At 38.4% G+C, this 23,246-nt stretch overlaps 1 protein-coding gene across 1 annotated transcript in view; it reads right to left on the bottom strand.

The window, feature by feature from the left end:
• The window catches only part of LOC149069950 (uncharacterized), a 304,673-nt gene extending 286,064 nt beyond the window's left edge, over positions 1 to 18,609 (bottom strand). The window contains exon 1 of the mRNA XM_089249957.1: positions 18,057 to 18,609. Within this exon, the coding sequence (XP_089106083.1) occupies positions 18,057 to 18,157 (101 nt within the window). The 5' untranslated portion in view covers positions 18,158 to 18,609. The remainder of the gene's footprint in view (positions 1 to 18,056) is intronic.
• Positions 18,610 to 23,246: the final 4,637 nt, after the last annotated feature.

Raw genomic sequence — 23,246 nt, 5'->3', positions numbered from 1 at the left:
AAGTTTTGTATATTTGTGACTTTCCAAGCTTATGGTGCAATTACAAGCAGCTATAAATCCAAAAAAATTATTTTCATAAGGTAAAAAACACGCCCTACATAGATAGCTACATAGCCCGGTATTATGTAAGTACAGGGGTTCTCAGCAAAATCTGCTCAATCATTTCCCTGAATAAAAACTCAAAAAATTCCTGACTTTTCCCTAAAAAAACCCCTCAAAAATTTCCCTCACCGAAACTCCAGAAGAAAGAAATATAAATCCAAATTTTAAATTTTTTTTTTTTTTTTTTTTTTGGGTATGTTTTCTTTCCCCCGCCCCCGCAGAATTTTCCTTGACTTTTGGCCACATATGTCACATTTGCCCTTACTTCTCTCGACCGTTTTTCATTCCCTTGACTTTCCAGGTCGCTGGGAGTCCTGAAGTATTAAAAGCTTACAGAGCTCTCTTCCCCCCATCCCGGAATAACATGCACAAACCAAATATCGAGAAAAGATGGTGCTAATTCCGACACGGTCTGTTAAACGGCAAAAATAATTATTCATGATTTTTGTGGGGGGGTGTTGACGGTGTTCGAATCTTTCTAACGTTCCGAAAATATATGAAGCTTTACGAGCTACCAACTCGTTACTAGTCTCATAATTTGTCCTCACGTCAAAAACATGCGCAAACTCAGCAAATACAGTCGACGCTGCTTATTAAAATCACGTATAATGTTATCATTTGGGCATTGTTACCACTTTTCTCAAAGAACAAAACGGACCGATACATAACATGGGAAAAAAATCGTTTATAGTAATCAGGATTTTGGATAGTATTATCTACCATCGAAAATTTCTTTTGCGCATTCTGAAACACCAAGGTTTAACAAAACATTTGTTTCTCTCTCTCAGATTCGTTATCAGGCTGCAAGACTATGAAGGAGGTTACAAAGTGTTCGGCCCTTTTTCATTGTCGACAAGCATTTCCGTAATTCTTGTGTGTGTGTGATCGGTCCATAAAATTCTCTGTTACTTAGTGTGCCCGTGGAGCTGCTTTTGCGATGGCCTCCCTATAGTGAAGATAAATGTACGACAGACCAATAAAGCCCTTTTCCTTCAGTTTTTGATTCTTTCAGTTGACCAGCTTCAAATTTCTTTTCCAGAGGGACTTTCTCAATGGATCTACAAAACGATATTGTGTACATTAAAAACGTATCTCAATTGGTAATAAACATTAGACAGTTCCATTCTGATGCCTCCCATTTGGCTGGATAACAAAAATGTAGAATTTTAGCTCAAAGGGGGGAAAAAAGAGGTCCCGATTTAGAATTTTAAAAAAAAGAAGATTAAACACATTTTGCAACCAATTATGTAGGTTGAGGTAAGTGTTGGTGGATGTCTCGTTATTTTGGAAACATACTGAGTCACGACTCCTTTTCTTTTTTTTAAGTTATTTAATAGAAGAAATAATACGAGAGAGAGAGGTTTTTAGAACGTGTTCGGGCGACAGTTGGAGCCAGACTGAACACCAATACAAGACGACACTATAATAATGTAATAAAAATACAAGACGACACTATAGATAATACCTAGCTAGTGGCTGGCATAAAAAAAACATAATAAAAATTGCACAAGACAAGCAGCGCCACAGAGTTATCGCGTTTCACCAATATCCGTTTACCATACGTCCCATCTGGCCAAACGGGATGTATGACCACCGTACTTGCAACAAACGGGACTTTTTTTCGGATATAGTTATTTGGTTATTATCAGCACCCCCCCCCCCCCCCCCCCACGTCCCGATGTGATCACATTAACTGGCTTGGACTGTATCTCAAGCGCAGGCCGGAGCACGTGTAGCTTGGGCCCACCTTTACATAAGAACCACCGCTTTCGTCCTCACTTTGAGTAAGAATATTTCTATTTAATTTCCCCTCCGGGTAAGTTTGTGAAAATACTGGATAAGAAACAGATTATAAGCGCATTAAGGGAGGGTGGGGGGGGGGGGCTCAAACACGAAGCTCATAACCAACCGCAAGTTCGCTGAAGCATCTCTTTTTTCACGGTTTGAGAAATATCATATTCTTCCTAAAGGTTATTTTACTCGTTATTAGTATTCACCTCCTCGGTGGGGCTTATGGAAATTCTCCCCCCCCCCAACCCATTCAAAACCCTCTCGACGGATGTATAAGAATTCCCGGAATCCACAACAGGTAAGAAGAGCGTCTTTTATAATATGGAGTGGATATAGTAATAAGCCGAAGAAAGTAGAGGCTTAAAAGGGCCAGCGAATTTAGAATATCTGCATATTTCTCCGTCTCTTCCTTTCGCATGTCTCATGCATGAAGAATTCTGTGACGGAGGGAAATATTTTCGACACTTGTAAAGACCTTTTGACATTTACATAATCCAAGACGAATAAGCTTGAAATTTGGGTGTTTTGAACGCTTTTACTGGTCCGTGTCCATTCGAATATCGGATGAGAAATGCCACAGAACGTCAATAGAAATATCTCTTGGATTACAAATCGATCATTTTTCTAGGCAGGAATTCGATTCGATCACTGCCTTCAGGACCGGAACGTCTTCAGGGTCTGCTGTCGGAAAGAAAGGTCTCACCATTATATAGACAAAAAAAATCCGATGCCCGTCGCGTTTTCCAATCAAAATGGAGGGATCGTCGTTAGGGATCTTTATAACGTGGCATTCCTTGTCTGACAATATGTCAAGAAACATCAAAGTAGTATATGGTTTCCTCACGTCGGTTTCATCAGTACGTACACAAGTACGTTTCACTTAAGTAGGAAAGTTCACGACAAGCTATATCACAGTATGCTCGTCTACCACCGTGAAGGTTGCTGTCACGGTCCCGGGTTCGAATCCGAGCGAGGATGTAGTTAAGATATTTTATCTAACGAGCTTGAGGCGACCACCGATAGAAAAGCCTTCATTTCCGACACGTCTCATTAATGGCAGTAAATTGCAATATAGCGATACGGCTAGAGTTGGTGTTTGTTGATGTAGTATGTCACAATTTCGGTCGGCGAAATGGCTATCCTGCTGCTGTCAAAGATATCGACTTTTCTTCAAGCCAGGGAAAATGACCGTCTGTACATGGCGTGGCCTTCGTGGATTAATGTCTAGATTTCAGGAAATTGATATTATCAACATTGATACACTATGAAGGATATACGAAATCTCAATGTGAAATGATATCTCGATATGAGATCCGATATCCCTTTGCGAATTCTATTAGCTACGCCATAGTTCTGAAAATACTTCTCATTAATTCTGAAATTATTTCTCATTAATTCTGAAATTATTTCTCATTAATTCTGAAATTATTTCTCATTAATTCTGAAATTATTACTCATTAATTCTGAAATTATTTGTCTCGTTCATTCTCAAATGTTTTCTAAAAGTAATTTTGAAATTACGTCTTTCAGCAATTCTGAAATACGTTTCATCATTGTAGTTTTTTTTTCAGCATTCCTATGAGCTGAGCCGGACGGACACATTTCCATGAATTCTGTCACTACGCAAGCCTTTGCGTCGTCGTTGAGCACTTGCAAAAAAGCTTCTAGGGTCACATGTGGCTCACGGGCGATGCGGTAAAAAAAAAACCCCATAGTTAGCAATGAAAAGAGCTAATTCCATCTTAAACAAATTATCTGGCTACTTTTGGACTCATAGCATGCGTTTATATGGTCATACCTACGAGAACCCTATAAAAGATATACGTCCATGAAAGATACAAGTCCGTACAACTTTTGTTGCACCAGCTGCTCGATATCCATATATTCCGATGTTTCTCGCCAAGTCCATCAAAGAAGATCAGAATATATGGATATCCAGGGGGATGGTAAAACAAAAGTAAGTTACCACTCTCTGGTGCCCTCTAAAGAAAGAATTACGTAGAATATTCTCACACAAGCGCACACAGGAGCCTTCTCTTTCTCTTCCATCAAGCCATATCCTAACATCGGTCAAGGAAAAATGACTATCGCTTTCCTGTCGAAGATATAGCCTTTTCAAGCCAGAGAAAATGGATACGCTATGACTTTGGTGTAGTTATATCTAAATTGCAGGAATCAATTCAGAATATACTGCGAAAGAGGAGAGAGAAGTCACGTCGGAGAATCATCATTACCGGCTAAGCTGAGCCTTACTCCAGGACGATATCCACTAACTACCAAAGGCAAAAGAATACCCATATACAAAAAACCTATATATTTATAAAAACTGAGGTTCTTCAAAATCAGTGGTTCCCAAAGTGAGGATCACGACCTCCGGGGGGGGGGGGTTTAGGTTGATAAACTGGAGAAAGATGAGAGCTCTCGAGATAATTCTCAAAATATAAACGTCTTTGATATAAAATTCATTTTAATTTTCCTCAACTATTTACTGCGCTTTATACAGTCGAATCCCGTTATAACGAACTCCAAGAGACCGGAGAAATTACTTCGTTATAACGAAATTTCGTTATAAAGAAGTTTAAGGTTTCTCCATCGTTCCTATGTGAACCTATCTGGAGGATTAGAAGTGTTCGTTAGAAAGAAATTTTCTTTATAACGGTATTCATTAAAACGGGATTCGACTGTATATATATATATATATATATATATATATATACACAGTCGAATGTAATATATGTATATATATATACAGGTCTATGTAAACCAGGGATTGACAAATCCCATTTTTATAAAAATATCCCGCTTGGCTCCTAAGAAACTTGACTCCGGCACCTACAGTTTTTTTTCCGATTTGACAATCCCTGTGTATATCTATCATATAATTTATTAAAATTCTACTTCTACAATAATCAATACACATTCAGAATTGCAAATTTTCCGTTTCACGTATAAAATTTTCATTTTATACGTGAAACGGAATTCAACGAGGGGGTCGTCGTTGAATTCCCTATGCAAAGAGTGGTCGCGCTTCAAAAAAAAAAAATTGATAACACTGCTCCAGAGGAAAGGGACCGTTCAAGTATTACGTCATCATCGATTGGGGGGGGGGGGGGTTCCGATTTGCTGACTTTTGATGACAAGACGTCAGCAACCACCCTTTGTGAAAATATGAGTTAGGATTCAGAGGGGCAGAGCTGATGACTAAATTTTGCTGACGGGGGGGGGGGGGGGGTCAGCGTTTTGCTGACAAGGGGGGGGGGTCAAAAATGGCTAAAAATTTGCTTACGTAATACTTGAACGGCCCCAAATTGAATTCCGCTTCGAGACATAAAATACGAGTACGCACACATAGTAATATAGTAGTAGTATATAATTAAAAACAAAAATACAAATAATTACGGCAACAGACGCTCATTCGAATTCAACACACATCGCGCAAGCTAACAGCTGCAAGTGGTTTAAAAAAAAACAACATAAAAAGGTGGCGCGCATCGGGAACGCAGTTCTCCCATACAACTTGAAGTAGGAGCGGACAGAGCCGAGAAAGAAAGGCTTACGTAATATAATGTACATCGCATATAAGCACAATCAAAGAAAGCCATTGCTTGACAGGACCTACTTGATGTAGTGATTTGAGCCACACACACACACACACAAGAAAATGCCCAACCAAGGTCTCGCGAAGAGGTAGATGGCGAAAGAGGGAACCCGAGAGGAAAAAGGCTCTTCTCTTTTCTTATCGGAGAATACGCCCAGATATTATGCCTGTCACGTCAGCCTGACACATCTCCCTATACTTTGTGTTACGATGCCACAGTTTTCTTCTTTTATATATAAGAGCCAATTTTTTTTTTTGCTTTCTTTTATAGCGTTTTGATACTTTCTTCTTAGAGGGGGGGAAACCGAAGAAACGAACAGCAGAAAGAATAAAAACCGGTATTTTACAAGTTTCTTCATTTTATTTCTTGACCCGGTCCTCTTTCTTATTTTATACCCCCCCCTCTCTCACGTGTATAGTCTCATTCCTTATGAAATCTCTGGAGGAATGAATCCACGGGAGAAATACCCCCTGAAGAGAAGGTTCGGCTCCTCTTATTTCTTTTTATGCTCAACTAACTGGCAAACCGTCAAAAACTTACGATGCATCAACATAAACGTACACTAGTACCTCGCTGGCGATGTAAAACGTGGAAATGGAATCGAATAACAAAAAAAACTAGGATGATATGTGATCCGCTCTCTCAACACAACAACCTTTGAACCGTCCGAGAGCCATTGGTAAGGGTTTCGGATGGATTCGAAAATAAATTGGCTTTCGTCAGGTAATAACGTATTCGATTGACGGTTGCTCTCGGGTTCCAATTTGAATTTCGACTTGGGTGTGTACGAGCCGGTAGCGTCAAGAATCGAACGTTAATGCAAGTCATAATGCGATAATGGGTGTGTTCATTAGTATAACGCACGATCACTGCAAAAAGTGATCCTCACGATGAAAGTTCCACGTTCGGTCCCATCGGTTTTCCAGAGTAGGCAGTATTCTTTCGGGTCGATTTGAAGCTTTTGTGCACGAATAATAATAACAGTTAAGTTTATGTATACGAATAGCGAACCCCTTTGCATCTGCTTCATGTGACGAGCCCTAGTGGAATTACCGTACATCACGGAAATGCTCCTCATAGTACTCCTACCGTTAAGTACTTCAATTTTCTGAAATTCATATGAACCAATTTTTTCCCCTTTTATAGCGTTTTGATACTTTCTTCTTCAGGTAACCTAAAATGGAATGGAAATGAACAATATAAAAATAAAACCGGTAGTTTACAAGTTTCTTTAGTTTACTTCTCGACCCGGTGCTCTTTCTTAATTTACCTTATACCTCCTCCCCCCACATGTGTATAGTCATTCTTTATGAAATTTGTGGAGGAATGGTCCAAGGGAGAAACCCCCGAGGAGAAGGTTCGATTCCTCTTATTTCTTTTTATGCTCAACTAACTGGCGAACCATCAAAAACCTACGATGCATCAACATAAACGCACACTCATACCTCGCTGGCAATGCAAAACGTGGAAATGGAATCGAATAACAAAAAAAACTAGGATGATATGTGATCCGACTCTCAACACAACCACCTTTGAACCGTCCGAGAGCCATTGGTAAGGGTTTCGGATTCGAAAATTAGTTGGCTTTCGTCAGGTAATAATGTATTCGATTGACGGTTGCTCTCGGGTTCCAATTTGAATTTCGACTTGACTATGTATGAGCCGGTAGCGTCAAGAATCGAACGTTAATGCAAGTCATAATGCGATAATGGGTGTATTTCATTAGTATACCGCACGATCGCTGAGAAGTGATTTTCGTGATGAAAGGTCCAGTTCGATCCCGTTGGTTCAGCAGTTTTCCTATGTAGGCGGTTTTCCATTGGGTCGACTTAAATGCTTTTGTGATGTATGAGTAGCGTAATAAACTGGCGAGCCATTTTGCATCTGTTTCAAGTGACGTGCCCGATATGATATAACTGTACATCATAGAGAAATGCTTTTCATAGTACTGCTATCGTAAAGAAAGTCCTTAAATTTTTCTGTGAAATTCAATATTCAACAAATTCTTCGGAATAGTCTCCAAGCCAGTGTTCACTAATACGCATCTAGATTCGCGATTCACGCATCGAAATTCAATTTCACTCCTACAAATTTTAAGTAGTGTCAATAGTTATTTCCCACTAATAAAAAAAAAATAGCACCACTCTTTTTGCGAAAATAACCCTTAAAATTTTGAAGAGGAATGAAATTATATTTTTCTGATAACACAATTCCGAAGAAAGTGGTGTTTTAAGACCCCCATACTTAGCATGGAAGTAAAAGTTAACCCTTTCAGCGGCAATCCGGAGATATCTCGTCAAACTCGATCAGTTCTATTTCAGCCAACCCGAAATATCTCATCTTCTAAAAACACGTTGAAGTTGTTTTTACTGTACAACATGTGTTTCTCGTTCCCACTCCCTCCAATCAATCAACTATCAGTGGTATTTTTGTATCATAGTGCGGTAAATTAAATCAATGAGTGGAATAATTTTTTTTGGGGGGGACGGGAGAAAGCGGTTAACAGCTCGTAATCAGGAAAAAAATTCATGAAAATAGGTAGCAGTTTGTGAAGGTTTCGCAATTTCAAATGTGATAGTTACAATGCGGATCAGGAAAATTTTAAGAACCGCTTAAAGGGCTGATATATATTTCCTACTTACTCGCCAAGATAATAGTACCACCAAATCTCATTAAATAGGCCTGCAACGGGTATGATGCCCCCGGCTCAGGCCAACACATTCTATAGCAAAAAACCTCCGCGCGAGGCTTTGATATCGCTGAAGTCGTCCATTTCACCTGTAGCCATTGGATATAGTGGTCCGACGTATGCGAAATCGTTACCTTTTTTTGCAGTATATCCAATGACTATAGGTGAATTGGACGACTTCAGTGGCGTCACGAGTTTCGCGCGGAAGCTTTCTGCCATAGAAGTTGTTGGTCAGGCGTTGAGATGGTCCGGGGCTCTATGGGCACAGCTGCTCACACACATAGAGCCCAAAATCACATTTTTCCCCCACCATACTTCACTTGAAAGCTGAAAAGCACTTGGAAGTTTCGTTTCATAATTTCTTTTTTCCCCACAGCTCTGTTGTGGCTCTTTTAATCGGCACGACAGAAATCACTAAAACCCCCTTTAAAATGCCATATTAAATGAAGTAGAATTTCTTCCAATTTTCTGCAGGTGCAAACTAACGGGGGTGTGTCCCATTGAAAAATAAATTTTACAAAATATCTGGGTACCTCAATGTTAAAATAAGAGGCTTTTAAAAAGACGAGATACTCGCAAATGCCGATTAAAGGGTTAACTACCTTTTGTGGTTCCCCTCTCACTTGATTTTTTTCCCCGTGGCCCCAATAGAATATCCCAGGGAGGCTATAGGGCGCAAGGTTAAGAACCACTGATATACATCACAGAAAAACAACAAAATCACGCAGGGATCAATGCGATCCATACTCATCATAATGACTGACTTACTAAAGGCGACCCAGTCCATATTCATCATAATGACTGTAGAAATAGACGTTTCGAATGCGTGACTGGTCCAAGCGTTATGGTCCACGATCCAAAGGTAGTGTACAGACAAAATGTGATTATCTGTGACAGATCAGCTGATTGAAATAAATCCAGCGATAGTCCACTCAGCTCAACGGTTAGGGTAAAAGACTTCAGGCATTGGTCAGTAGCTTCCCCAGCGCGAATTTGAACCGGTCTCTTATTCGGGGGGGGAAAAAAATCAACGAAACTTACAACATTCAAATTTCACTAAGCAGTTTCTTGCATCCAATTTAGAAGTTAAATGCCAGCATCCGAACACATAACATGCCCTACACTTGCACAAATACACAGTTAAGTTCCATCTCCCATAGAGAGAAGAAACAACCAAAATGTGTGTGTGACGCGCGCGAATCAAAAGTCTTTGTTAATTGAGGAAAAATCAAATTTGCAAAAGAAAGCTTAAATAAAATGTTGAATTTTCAAGAGTTTATTTATGAAGGTAAAATTTTTGTACATCGATAAAAAAAAAAATTCGCCCTTATTGTGGGGCGAAATTTCTACTTCTTCTCATACATGGTTCACAAAAATAACGCAGCACCATACATTTTTCTCTTCATGATATCCTCTTGGACCACCTTAAAGTGCATTTGAAAAGACTAAAGAACTTTTGTGGACACAGCAAGGGAAAAAAAATTTTTATTCAGGTTCTTTGACACTCGAGAATCTATATATATAAAATTTATTTTCTGTGTGTGTGTGTGTGTGTGTGTGTTCTCTATACAAATCTACAATTTTAGATTGATCGTCACCAAATTTTACATATATACCAAATGAGACCCGACTTGAACGATAGGCTACTTTAAAATTTCGTCAGAGCAGGGCAAGTGCCCCAAATGGGCAAAAAACTGTCGGGCAACAATGGTTTTTGGGCCTCAACAATCACTTTCGGAACGTTTACTTTGGTTACCGTGGTTCCCTAGCAATGCGTTTCAGACGTGTGTATGCCTTTACAACGGTTTGTCACTTTTTTAATCCTGTTAGTATATGTATAATAGTTTATGCCTTTATAATGATTTGCCACATGAGGCTTTTAGAATGACGTCATAATAATCATCAGCAGCATCAGTTTGAGGGTCAGGCAAAGGTTGATTCTCATAGAAATCAGTGTTAAAATTGCCGATTTTACTGTAGAAATGCGGAAATTTGGTGGGGTTTTCTGTCAGATCAATAATTTTAAAAATTGTATTGAATTCTCGATTTTTGAAATGTTCAGTTCGCTTATAGATATACTAAGCCCAGGAGATTAAATATGAAGTAATTAGCCAAACCTATACTTTTGAGTTGGATATTCGAGCAATGACATTGATTTCAACTTTTTATTTACACCTTCTCAAGCATGAAAGTTAATGTCTCTGTATTGACTTTTGATATTTATTTGCATAAATTCATGTGGGTTAGGACATTTTAAAATTAGTTATGAGCCCGTAAAAAGTGCATTGAAAAAATTCCACAGCTTCAACAAAGCATTTTTGGAAGCTGGAACAGACAGATGGATAACTTGAAGTTCAGGAGGGGGGTTTATCGAAATACCTAGCGCCCCTTACAAAAAGAAATATATGTATTCATATCTACGTTTCTGTAAATCTAGATTTGTTTATTTCATGAATCGCGCAGGAAGTCGTCATATTGGTTAACTTGGACAAGGTTTGTATGTCCCTCAAGAAAAAAAGAGGGAGATATCACGTGATCCAAAAAAGCCTCATTGAAGAAAACCCGGGTAGCGCCGGGCATTATAGCTAGTAGCGTAATAAAGCAATAAGCCGACATGTAAGTACGAAGGCTAAATCTACCATAAATTTTCTGAAAATTTATAATTTGAAACTTATTCCTTTCCGCTGGGGGGTGAGCGTGTCGTTGGTCTATCAAAGAAAAAGCATTGGATCTAATGTGAAAGGCCCTGAAAAATGTCAGACATTCTATCGATTGCACAAAAAACAAAAGAATTTCTTCCGAAACTTCGATGTTAAGCTCACAAATTGAGACACAGCTGCTCGGGACGCTATTATTCAATGCTATTTTTTACGCAATTTGTGACAATAAAAGTTTTGAAGACTATTGCTTTCCTTTTTTTCGAGAAGGGGAAGCTTCATATACAGGGTGAACGCACAAGTCCCTCGACCGCATTTTATTGACGAAACGTGGATCCTAGAGGCATACTTCCAATTATAAAAAAAAAAGTATCCAAACAATGCGTAGGCCTTAGATACGTAGTTTGTATTGTAAGGGGGGGTTGTGCAGTTATTAAAATTAAATAAACATCGTTTTTCATTTTGCCACCCTTCACAAAAGCCCTGAAAAAAAGCACATTCCCCCCCCCCCTTCCTCAAGAAAGGAAAGGCTACGAGTTTCTAATTGGGGTTTCGAATAAAAAGTTAATTTTTTTCATATTTTAATTACTACACAACCCCTTTCAATATAAATGATGTATCTAAGGTCTACGTGTTATTTGGGTGCTTTTTTATAATTGGAAGTATGTGACTGTAGGGTCAACGGATCGCCAGTAAAATACGGCCAAGAGACATCAGTAAACACAATGGAAATACGGAAAACTCATCAACTCGATATACTCAATTTTTTTCTAAAGACCAGGTGGATTAGAAAAATTCGCCGAGACTGAAAATGGAAAATTCTGTCGATTCATGTGACACCCGTTCATTGTCTTTCGTTCATTAATATTTTGGTTCTGGATTCCTTATTGGTATGATTTTACTTCCTGAACGGACGCGGTAGCCCAGGTCGATAAGATACTCGCCTGAAGTACCAAAGGATGTTTAAAGGTACAAAGGTTTTTAACAGCTGGCTGATGCGAAGAAATATTTTGGAAAGAGAGAAAATTCAACTGCCCCTGCGGGGAATCGAATCCACGTCCTTTCACTTTCCGGGTGAATGCCCTAGACCAGTGTTTCTTAACCTTTTTTTGCCCGTGGCCCCCCCCCCCCCTTTGAACCATATTTTTTTCTCGTGGCTTCCCTGTCTTACCCAGAGTTTTCAACTCTCATCTAGAAGCAAGACACTTTATACGTATTGAAATTATTTTTTTCAGTGAATTTATACTGAACAAAAATTGGCCTCCAGACCACTAGCCTAGAATTTATTGATCTCCCCGCTAGTCCGAGTTCTATCAGGACCGTCTCAATATCATGGGCCCCCCCTCCTTAGGCAAAGTGATGTTATGGTAGTCCCATACTTTAGCTGGAAATAAACAGCCTACATATTTCCTACTTATTTTCAAAATTAATTGTACTATATAAGGTGGGGTCACTTATGGTCATGAGGCCCCTCACAAGAGTGGGACTGACAGAGCTACAGCCCGGGGCCTAATATGGTTTTAATTTTTTTTTTTTTTTCATACAATAAATTTCATATAGGGAAGGGGGTCTGAAAAATTTAGCCGGGGACTTAAGAAAAACCCCATCCTAGGGAACTTGTTGCAAAATGTAGGCGGTGAGGCCTGGGTGGGTCCATGCCCTAAAGAAGGCCCTGGTTTTATGGGTGGTTTTGTTGGATTCTCTCTCTCACTGTAAGTGTTAGTCACTAATATAAAATCTTTATTTCTTCACCTTAATTTTTCTTCTCAACTCTCCAAACCACCTGTCATGGCCCCTTTCTCCATTTTCTTCCGTGGCCCCCTTGAAGTATCCCAATACCACAAGGGGGCCATATGGCCCCCGGTTGAGAACCACTGCCCTAGACCAAAGAGCGGCAACGAATATCTCAATCTTTCTTTGGAGAACGTGTGCACTGAACGGGACTGTACATGGACGGTCGGACCTAACTCAGGCCAAAGCTCACGGTTGCTGACAATGACACCAGATGTCGACTTATCCGAGGATGATGTCACTCTAGGCTATCCATACAAAGGTCTTTAAGAGCTGGCAACAGTGGGTTCGATTCCCCGCAGGGGCAGTTGAATTTTTTTCTTTCTTTCCAAAATATATCTTCGCATCAGCCAGCTGTTAAAAACCTTTGTATGGATAGCGGAGAGTGACATTATATCTTCGGAAGTTTAGAGGTGTCGCGAGTTCGATATTCGGGGTTCGTCCTTGTCAGAAAATTTCCTGACACAGGGGGTGCAACAGAAACGACGACATGACCACAGAAAGAGATTTCTATCGCAGGAAGTTCCACACCGAGTGGCGGTGTGGGGTGTTAGCGCACCAACACCGCAGTATATACTTCGATGAGTATAAAAAAAAGACTGCGCCGTTCGGAATTTGCAATAAATTGTAGGTCCCGGTCTAATTAACCCTCGTGGGCAGAAAATGGCCGTGGTGCGATAGAAATGATCAAACGATCATTACTGCCCGAGCCATCTGATGTGACACAAACTTATTAGATTTGTCGTATCCTTGGAATAAAGCCATTTGTTGAACCCAATCAGCTACCGAAAGAGAAACGGGGTAATAATTCGCTTTCACGCATGAGTGAAATGGTAGAAACAGAGTCTTGTTTTCCAATGAAATTCGGCATCCGGATCATCTGAACAGTATAATGGGTAAAGTGACGAAGTGCTGCTACTTAGCCATATATGCACCTCGTACACATTCCTCTACGACAGCGGTTCCCACACTTTTTGAAGCGCGACCTCCCTTTTGACAATAGTTTATTGGCCACCTCTCATACCCCATTTTTTTTAAACTTCAGTTATAATTTTATGGATAGAAGGCGCTACACGGATACTATTCATCATGTGCATAATCAACTCTGCATTTTGCGAGTTTTTTTCTTTTGAAAACCGACATTCTGATCGAGATACGCCAGTGCTCCTGCTTGTGCTGCCTATACAGCGTATACATCAACCTATGCTTGACAACCAATGAAAGTTGAATGATTGTGAGGCTTCCTATCATCAAAATCTGCAACTTCATGATTTTGTCAGACATTTTAATTAGTACCCGAGTGGCATGGTGGTAAGATGCTCGTCTACCATCGTGAAGGTTGTTGTCAAGGTCCCGGGTTCGAACCCAAGGGAGGATATAGATAAGATATTTTCCTTAACGAACTCGAGGCGACCACCGAAAGACAACGCCTTCACTTCCAACCCATCTCACTAATGGCAGTAAATTGCAATATAGCGATATGGCCAGAGTTGGTGAAGTAGACATTTTAATTGAAATTTTATATGGCTGTCTACCACTACTAAACCATACATGCACCTCGTCCATATTCCTTCTATCGAATCAGTACATGTTGGAATGTGTGTGTCCGTTCTGTGTAATGCTTGTTATAGCGCCGCCATCTATTATGCGAACTACTAGCGAAGTGTGTTGATTGAATATTTGTACCGTTATATACATGACTGTACACAAGCATGGAAAAAATAATTATTTTTCTTTTTCATTTACTGTTTTTAAGACTTTCAATTTTAATGGGGAGGGGGAGTTTCCTCGTGACCCACAGTTTGGGAACCACTGCTCTCTACGGAATTTCAAGCGAGCTTTTACATGCCAGAAGGTTTATTCTGGGTGCATGTGCAGCTCTAACGTATTTATGTTGTCAGAATTGTGCCCTCGTTTCGTGTTTTTGTCTCCCATATTTCGAAGTAAAGATGGTGAATGTACTTGTGTTTTCATGTTATATCAGAATCGTATTGCAAGTCTGCCTGCTTTCTACGGAGAGACTTTTTTAAATGGGGGATCGGCTTGTGTGTGTGCATTCACGTCTCAAAGTTGCAGATTACCAACTTTAGCTGACCACCAGTGATGAACTGCAACTCTCTTACCAGATTGGAAGCAATTGCCTACCATATCACATGCTTAGACTACTTACTCTCTCTAGATGTGTTCACCGTGCAAAATAATCAGCACTGTAGCGCAGGTCCATGAGGCATCCTTTATATGTAGCAATGCACATTCTGAGTTCAAAATTTTCCAGAAACTGCTCAGTGTATGCATGTAATGAAGACTTCTGGTTGAAATGGGGCGATGGCTCCACGCAAACATATGACAACAGTAAAAACATTTCCGCGCGCTGCGATACATGGCAGAGAAAGCCGTTCAATATCAGCTATATAAGTACTTATAAATAGGCCGCCACACACTTCTCTGACGTGACGCGGGATTACGTTACGTGAGAAACATGGTGAATTCTGATTCTTGGGAATTCACCTCACCATAGTTATAGTGTGTAGCGGCCTTTACAGACGACTCTCCTTGAAAAAAAAAAATGACCGTAGCGGACAAAACGGATGAAATTATCATGCAACGTATTCAATCATTGGACCTTTCGCAATGTCCACGATGAAAGTGCCATTTTATTTTTCGAGGGCAGGGTGGTACAACTCAAGATCTACTGATACATAATGGGGTAAACAAACACAAAAAACAAGCACAGACGCGCGGCAGTGGCAATCGCTCACAACTACCTCTCAAAAAGATCCCTTATCACGATACATCAAGGCAAGTACTCGACAGCCGCGTGTACCTCCCCGTATTCATAACAAAAAGTAGGTCAAGGTGTAGACGACCAACAAAACTTCAGGGATCACATTTTCTAACATGTATAACAATTTGAAGCAAACTCAAAAATAACTAAATCAAATGTTCATTTCGGAACACATAATATATACAAATACGGTCGCACACAATGGTATATTCAAACACCCCTTGTATAACCCCATTATAAAACTTTCTCTAAACATCATAACTAAGATATACTATATTTTCGTAGAATATCCTTCGTGGTGCTTACGTTTGTGGAAACACGTCTTTTAAGGCTTGTTGCGCTGCTGCCTCGTTAATACCATAAATACCATAGGCGGAGATAGACTTGAAAGTCTGGGGGCATGATGATGATGCCAATTCATATAAGCAAATACATTAGATCAGTCGGCTTTACCTTTGTCGCTGCCCCCCCCCCCTACATATCTCTGCCCATGGTTAATACTGTTTTCTAGTCTTCAAAAATATGACTATGAACATTTTTGTTGGCATTCAAAAATCAACTTCACTATACAATTTTTCTACAGCGATACCTTGGCTTACGAATTTTTAGGCAACGAAGATTTTATTGCCTCCGCTAACATTTTTGTTGGTATAGATGCACGTGCTCAGGGCCGTCTTAAGAACATCATGGACCCCCGGGCCAAGTGATTTTTCTGAGGCCCTATACCAGTCGAATTCTCGAAAATTTGAACCGGTTTTCATTTTTGTGAGGCCTATCCTCTTTTCTTGAGGTGCCCGGGTAGACCCATGCGTTAAGACCTGGCACCTGGCACTGCACGTGCTAACCTAACACAGCCGTTTCGTGGACTGAAATTTCCACAATCATCAGAATTACTGTCACTCGAGCCCGATTAATTTGTGTCTGCTCCGGAATTACTTTCTAGATATATATCCACTTCTCATTCGTAACGTTTTCGAACCATTCCATGCGATATAAAAGATTAAGCTAATGGAAAGCACGTTTGAAAAAGGATGCTTAGACTTTTGAATGCTTTCAGTGCCCATGTTAAGATATCGAACTCAATGATCTGGATACCCTCTTCTTTCGGCACAAAGGTCTTAGCATCTCAAACTGAATGGACTAGGAATTTAAGAAGCTTATTTTTTGTATCAGACACAGAAATGAGCTGACCAAATCACAAATACGTGAAGACACCTATGAACTCGAAGGGTTGTGTATAGTGTGTGTAAAAAAAATCTTCAGCTTCTCATCATCTCTTATAAATTCTCTTTCATTATGTGTCTAAATTGTGCTATTGGTCAGTTTCAGTCATCGGTCAGTTTGTTTTCTAGAGGTGTGTCGTGAGTGTTTTTTATAAAATTCATCTTCAAATTTTTGGGCCGTACCTGGAATAAATTAAATGATTTTCCATAGAAACCTATAAGAAATCTTGTTTCCGCTAACGAAGATTTCGAGTCACGAATGTAGTTCCGGAACGAATTATCTTCGTTACTCGAGGTATCAGTGTAATTACTAAAACAATTACTTAAACTACATTTTACTGCTGAGTAGTAAAATGCCTACACCCAGGCATTTTACTGCCGGGTGCGAAAGCAATTTTGAGGCTTCTTACAATATCTGTGCCAGTTCCCACAATGGAGATACTGACAGATCTCCATCCTAGGGGCCCGGGAATCAACCTTATACAGTGGAATTTCGATATAACGGTAATCTGCAGACAGAAAGAAAAAATAATTTTTAGGAAAAAAATATCGTTGTATAGAGGGATTATATCGTTATATACCGAGAGACAGTAGTTTAATATTAGACTGCAGCAGGGGTTCTTGAACTTTTTCCACTCCGCGGCGCCCTTTTCTATATTCAACGTTTAACCGCGACTGCCCAGAGTTGTTTAACAAAGAAAGAATCTCTTCGCAAAAACCTTTGTCAGAACCGCAGCTCCGCGACGTCTTTTAAAAAAGTTGGAGGCACACAGTTTGAGAACAACTGGAGTATATGCATTTCCAAACAAAACTTTAAAATATATATATCGTTTCAGAGGGATTTGTCGTTATGTCGAGTGTCTTTGTATTGAGGTTTCACTGTATTTTATTGACTAGAAAATTAATATGTTGAAGTCGTAGGTATCGTCAAAAGCTTTGTCCTTGAAGCAGTGCCGTCTTAACACATGGGGCCCAAGGCAAATTTTCGACAGTGAGCATGTCAATCGGATAGCAGGAGCCCTTTGGAAATCACTTTTCTCAGGAAGCCTGTGATGCTGTTAAGACATTAGAGGAGAAATAGAAAAGTATATTTCTCCTCTAAGGTTAAGACGGCGGAGAGCCCCCGGTCTATACACGTGTATGTTCATGTACATGTGTTAATGAACCTAAAGACTAATTTGTCTCATGGAAAATATAGATAGAATTTCAAACCACAGAATTACTGAGCAGTTAAAACCGAAACGAAATACGTAGTCACGAGTTTGATATTGTTTAAAGGCTATTAATATTTTGCAGCCCGGCACCTATATAACTCCGACACCCACCATAATCGTTTCGGCTCCCTCATACCAACGCACAAATATACAAACTCTAAAAGAAAACAAAGAGACCGATACTTTTTTTGAAAAATAGACTTACTTCAAATAATAAATCCTTCCTTCGGGATTAAGATGAGCCGTACATCCTTTTCTAATCCTTTGGTTCAATTCCGTCAAGTATTTACTTTGCTCACTTTCCATAATTTTTCATGTATCGACATATATTAATAGAATATACCTTCGTTTTCCTCTTACATCTCCAAATGCGTATTATGCATGTATTACAACGGAACAAAACACGTCGATTTTTTTTTTTCACACACTCACAAACAAACACTCACTCGAGAACATACACGTGACGTTGAACCCCACGATTTTAGAAAACACATTATTTTCCTATCCATCAAAAGTTAAAGACAATCTTGTTTTTTTGTTGTTATCCGTGGGAAAGAGGGACTTTGTCAGTAAAGGTATCCATCTTCTCTGTGTGAAAAGGTATCCTTAAAATATAAATTAAAAAAATATATATATACAGTAAAAGCACATGCAGCAGCAACGAACACAAATTATGTGAAGAAAACGCTTTCACGCGAGCGAAAGTGGGGAAAGAGACGACACGTCACACTCCTCCTGAAAAACTGGATGGTGTGAAGTGAGAGAAATGCCAACGTTATATAGAAGCAGGTTTGTGTGTGTGTTGTTCTCAATCTGCTGGCTTTGGCGCCAACAGGTGAGACGTATTTGGCGAGATCCTGGAATTTTCGATCCGCCAATATCGTTTTTATTGGCCTTGTGTGTGGGTTTTTTTTATTTTATAATTTTTATTGGGTTTTTAAAATATGTTGTTTTGTTTTTTTTTATTTTATACTATATAAAATGACTTTCACCCTGACGATTTTGATTTTATTATGCAGCTGATTTTTATAACTGAGAAACACACAAAAAATTAAATTGAAAATATGTGTTCTTGTAAATGATAATTCCATAAAGTAAAAATATGTGTTCTATAACTTTTTTAGAAACTACGGAAAGGGGGTGAAAATGGGAGAAATAATTTGCGGACAGGCAGTGCCGTAAATACCATTCCTGTGCCCTGAGCAAGAATTTGCATTTAGCCCGCTTCTGGTCTATTCGTGACCCCCAGAGAGAGAATGACCCATTTAGACCCCATTCTGGGGGCCCCCTTCCAAGTGAGCCCTGTTCGGGTGCACTTGTTGCACCTGCCTAGTTACGACACTGCGGACAGGTAAAAAAAAAGTTAATAAATGGGAGAAATAGTTTGCAGACCAGCAGAAAATAAATGAGTAGGAGAAATATATTATGGACCGGTGAAAATAAATAAATGGGAGGGATATACAGTAATTTACGGACTGGAAACGTAAAATATCGAACTTACGGACTAGCAAAGAAAGTAAATAAATGTGGTGAATAATTTGCAAACTGGCAGAAAATAAATTAATGAGTGGGAGAAATAATTTGAATACCGTCATGAAATAAATAATTGTGAGTCAAAACCGACAGTGAGTTTACCGACAAAAAGTAATTGGGAAAACTAATTGGCAGACCAGCTAACGAACAAGACAGAAGTAAAAACCAATTATAGAGACGGTTCAATATTGAATTTGAAGTTAAAATTATGTATAAGCTATATCAGAGATTCTCAACCTGTGCTCCTCCGCGGAGCCCTTAGGTCTCTATGCGCACTTTCCTGATGAATTGACACTTTTTGTTAATAAATAGTTGATAAGTTCCAGCAGTATAACCGGAACTACACTATAAAAATTTGATAAAAGTTATTTTACAAAACTTGAGAAATAACCACTAAGCCTAAATCGGTTACATTCGAGCGAATGTAACCAATAGGATCGTTGGTTGTTTTATTTTCAAGTTTTTGTAAAAAAATTTATAAATACACAGCATGTGTATTACATGCTGCGTGTAATTTTTTTTTTTTTTACATTAATGTTCTCAAAGAAGTGTATGCTTGAATTTTCTTGTAAACTTGGATTAGGCCGGGATTACACTATAAAAGTTTAGTAAAATATCTTTTACAAAACTTGGGGGGAAAAAAACAACCAATAAACCCATTTGCAACATTCGCTCGCATGTCTGGGTATATTAGGGCTGCTGATTCCAAAACTAGTGTTGGTTTTTCCGAATTGGCTCTAGTTTTTGAGATATTGCATACTCTCAGCAGTGTGATTTGTATGCTGTTTATGCATTACATTAAAATTTAATTATCACTTTATCTCATAAACTAAAGCCAATCTGACAAAACCAGTGCCAGACCCGGAATCGGCGTCCCAAAATCACCCTAAAATCACTGAAATACCTTTGAGAACGAAATCAGTGTTGAGCAGTGTATAATGACAAACTGCCAAACAGATTTGCTCTTTAAGAAAATGTAAGCATATTTTCTCAGAGAACAACCGTAAAAGCAGTACTTATGCACCGTAATAATGTATGTGAAAAAGTTTCATTGATTAATTAATTAATTATTAATAAATCGCTTATTAACACAAGTAAAATGCATAATATATATTAAAACGCATCATATTTTCATATAATAGAATAAAAATCTTTCTTTAAAAATATATTTCTTTTAAATTTGATTTTTGATTTGCCGGTTATAAAAATCAGACTGAGATCTTACCGTCTCACAATAAGATTGATTTTAATAAGCGGTGTAATACAAATTATTGGTTGTATTTCTCTTTCTGTGGGCGGGAAAATTATCGAAAGTAAACGTTTTCTTCGAGGAAGGAAAGATACCTACGGACCGAGACGGTCTTGAGATCAAAGAATCGAATGTGAATCGCATCCTTTTTCCTGTAGAAAAATCATCGACCAGAAATCCTTAATTCCTTCTCTTTTTCTTGTTTTTAAAAAATTCCGAAGCTAAGAAAGAAGAATTGTTCGGTTGTATTTCGAAATAACGATCGAAAACGATGTTGAAATGACAAAATTATTTTTTCCTCTTTAAAAATTGCAGTTTTTTGCTTCAAATGTTACATTTGTTTTTAGTTTTCTCACGTTCGTGTATTTCTATACTTTCGTTTCCAAAAAAAAAAATTATACTTTTAGGGATATTGTTAAAGATTTTGTAAAATCCCTACAGGTTAGAAAACGTATTTATTTTTTTTATTTCTCTTTATAGTGTTGTCTATAATATGTTAGACAACAATAAATATAATAAGCTCGTTATGTAATTAATTTTATTAACATTATGCCGTTCACTGTATTTTCGGACTTTGTCTTATTATGTGTGATTATATCTTCAAAAAATACATAAAAATTCATTAACTATAATTTAAATTTCCTATTAATTTTTTTTTATATTTTGTTCACTTTAATGAAATTTTTTACATTTTTATCAATTTTTACAATTGTAACTATTCTTGTTAATATATTGTTGTTATGTAATTCATTTCTGAATTAAGCTATAATATCTTTATTTGATATTATGTTGTTAATGTTTATCAGTTATTTTCATGTATTGGCCATGTATAAATTCAAAAGTTAATTAGTCTGGTTATTTTACTTTTGTTTCATGTATAATTCATTATAAATTTTTTCATTATTTGCATTTACCTGCTGCATATTGCTAATTACAAATTTTAATATTCAGTTTAATTATTTCTTTAGTTAATTTTTCCACTTTCGTTTTCGTCGTATATCGTTTATTTTACGTGGTATTTCAATTGAATTCTATTCCAATTGTTTAATTTAGTTTTTGATTTTGTTCTCAAAGTTTCATTGATTTTGTTCTCAAAGGTTTTTAGTGATTTTAGGTTGGTTTTGGGGCGTTGTTTCGAAATCAGGCGCTGGTTTTGTCAGATCGGCTAGAGTGTTTGAGATAATGTGAAAATTAAATTTCAATAGTAATACATAAAAGCAGCGTAAAAATCACATGTGAAGTGCGCGTTATGAATACAGTAAATCAAAGATATTTCAGTGATTTTAGGGTGATTTTGGGACGCTCTTTCCAAATCTGGTATTAGCTTTGTCAGATTGATTCTATTTTTCAAGATAAAGTGGAAATTAAATTTCAATAATAGTAATGCATGAGCAGAAATCAGTGAGAGAATCAGAAAATCAGATTTAGTCACATCTCTGCTCGCGTGTACATAACTGTTCCGTAAAATAAATCTGTGTTATCCTTCGAATTGCTTCGTACTTTGTCATCTCGAGTACTTGCGAGAGACGACAAGAAATCACGAATTTCAAGATGAGAAAGTAATTGTACTTATAATTATATAGCTGTATTTTTTGTATTTTGCAGATATACAGGGCGTTCCATTAATTCGTAAATGGTCAAAAAATTCATAAGAATTGAAGGAATCGGAAAATGTGCGTGGTTTACGAAAAAGTTATTCTCACAAATGGGGATATTTTAAAAAATTCAAACTTCCGTCGATAGAGGGCGTTGCATGAAAGTAAATCACTGGAAATATGCAAATCAGAGTCCTATAAAATGCAGGATTATGCTTTCGATTAACAGCTATTTCTGAATTTTCCGGTTTCTGGTGCTAATACAAGGTTCTTGTGATGAAGCACGTTGTGTATGAAGCCCTATTGGTGAAGTTGTTTTACCTCGGCCACGAATCGCCGACTGTAGCTTCACGAACGTTTTGAACACAGAAGTGGTTGGAGGAAGGTTCGGGTGCATAATACCGTGGTTTGCTTTCACGCAACGTCCTCTGTCGACAAAAATTCGAACTTTTTTTTCCGTACCAAAAAATCCTCTTTCACACACACACAAATATACCAATTACTTCAATTTTTATGAATCTGCTAATTACTTATGAATTCATGGGGCACCCTGTAAATCATCGGTTCCCAATTAGGATGCCTAGATCCCCAGAGATCCACGGCTTTCTTACTGGGGGTCCACAGCTCAGTTGTAGTTACCACCACATTTACTAACACTGGATATGTATGTATATATAGAATGTCCTTCATTATTCGAGAACATTCTCGCTGATAGGTGGCTGTAGTTTCTGCCGCCATAAATTGGGGGTCTATGTCAGATACCAAGAATTTCCGGGGATCCCCGACTAGAAGTGAGGGGTCCATGGCAGGTACCGCGTCCTCTATCTCTTAAATTAAAGTTTGCAGAAAGTGCTGATGAAAGAAATACCAGAGCATGGCGGAAATAGGCCAACAGATTGCAGTTCTTGAGATGAGCATAATTAGAACTCATCGAGAAAGCTTTATTTTCGAAGTGCAAAATGAATCCCCAGCTAAAAGGAAAAAGGGTCCTGCGTGAGCTGAAACCTGCAATCTTTTC

Source organism: Pholcus phalangioides, unplaced genomic scaffold (assembly GCF_987345545.1).
Source record: "Pholcus phalangioides strain wild (caught in Gottingen) unplaced genomic scaffold, Ppha-v1.0 ptg000022l_1, whole genome shotgun sequence".
NCBI lineage: Eukaryota > Metazoa > Arthropoda > Arachnida > Araneae > Pholcidae > Pholcus > Pholcus phalangioides.
This window is presented reverse-complemented; position numbering and strand designations above follow the sequence as displayed.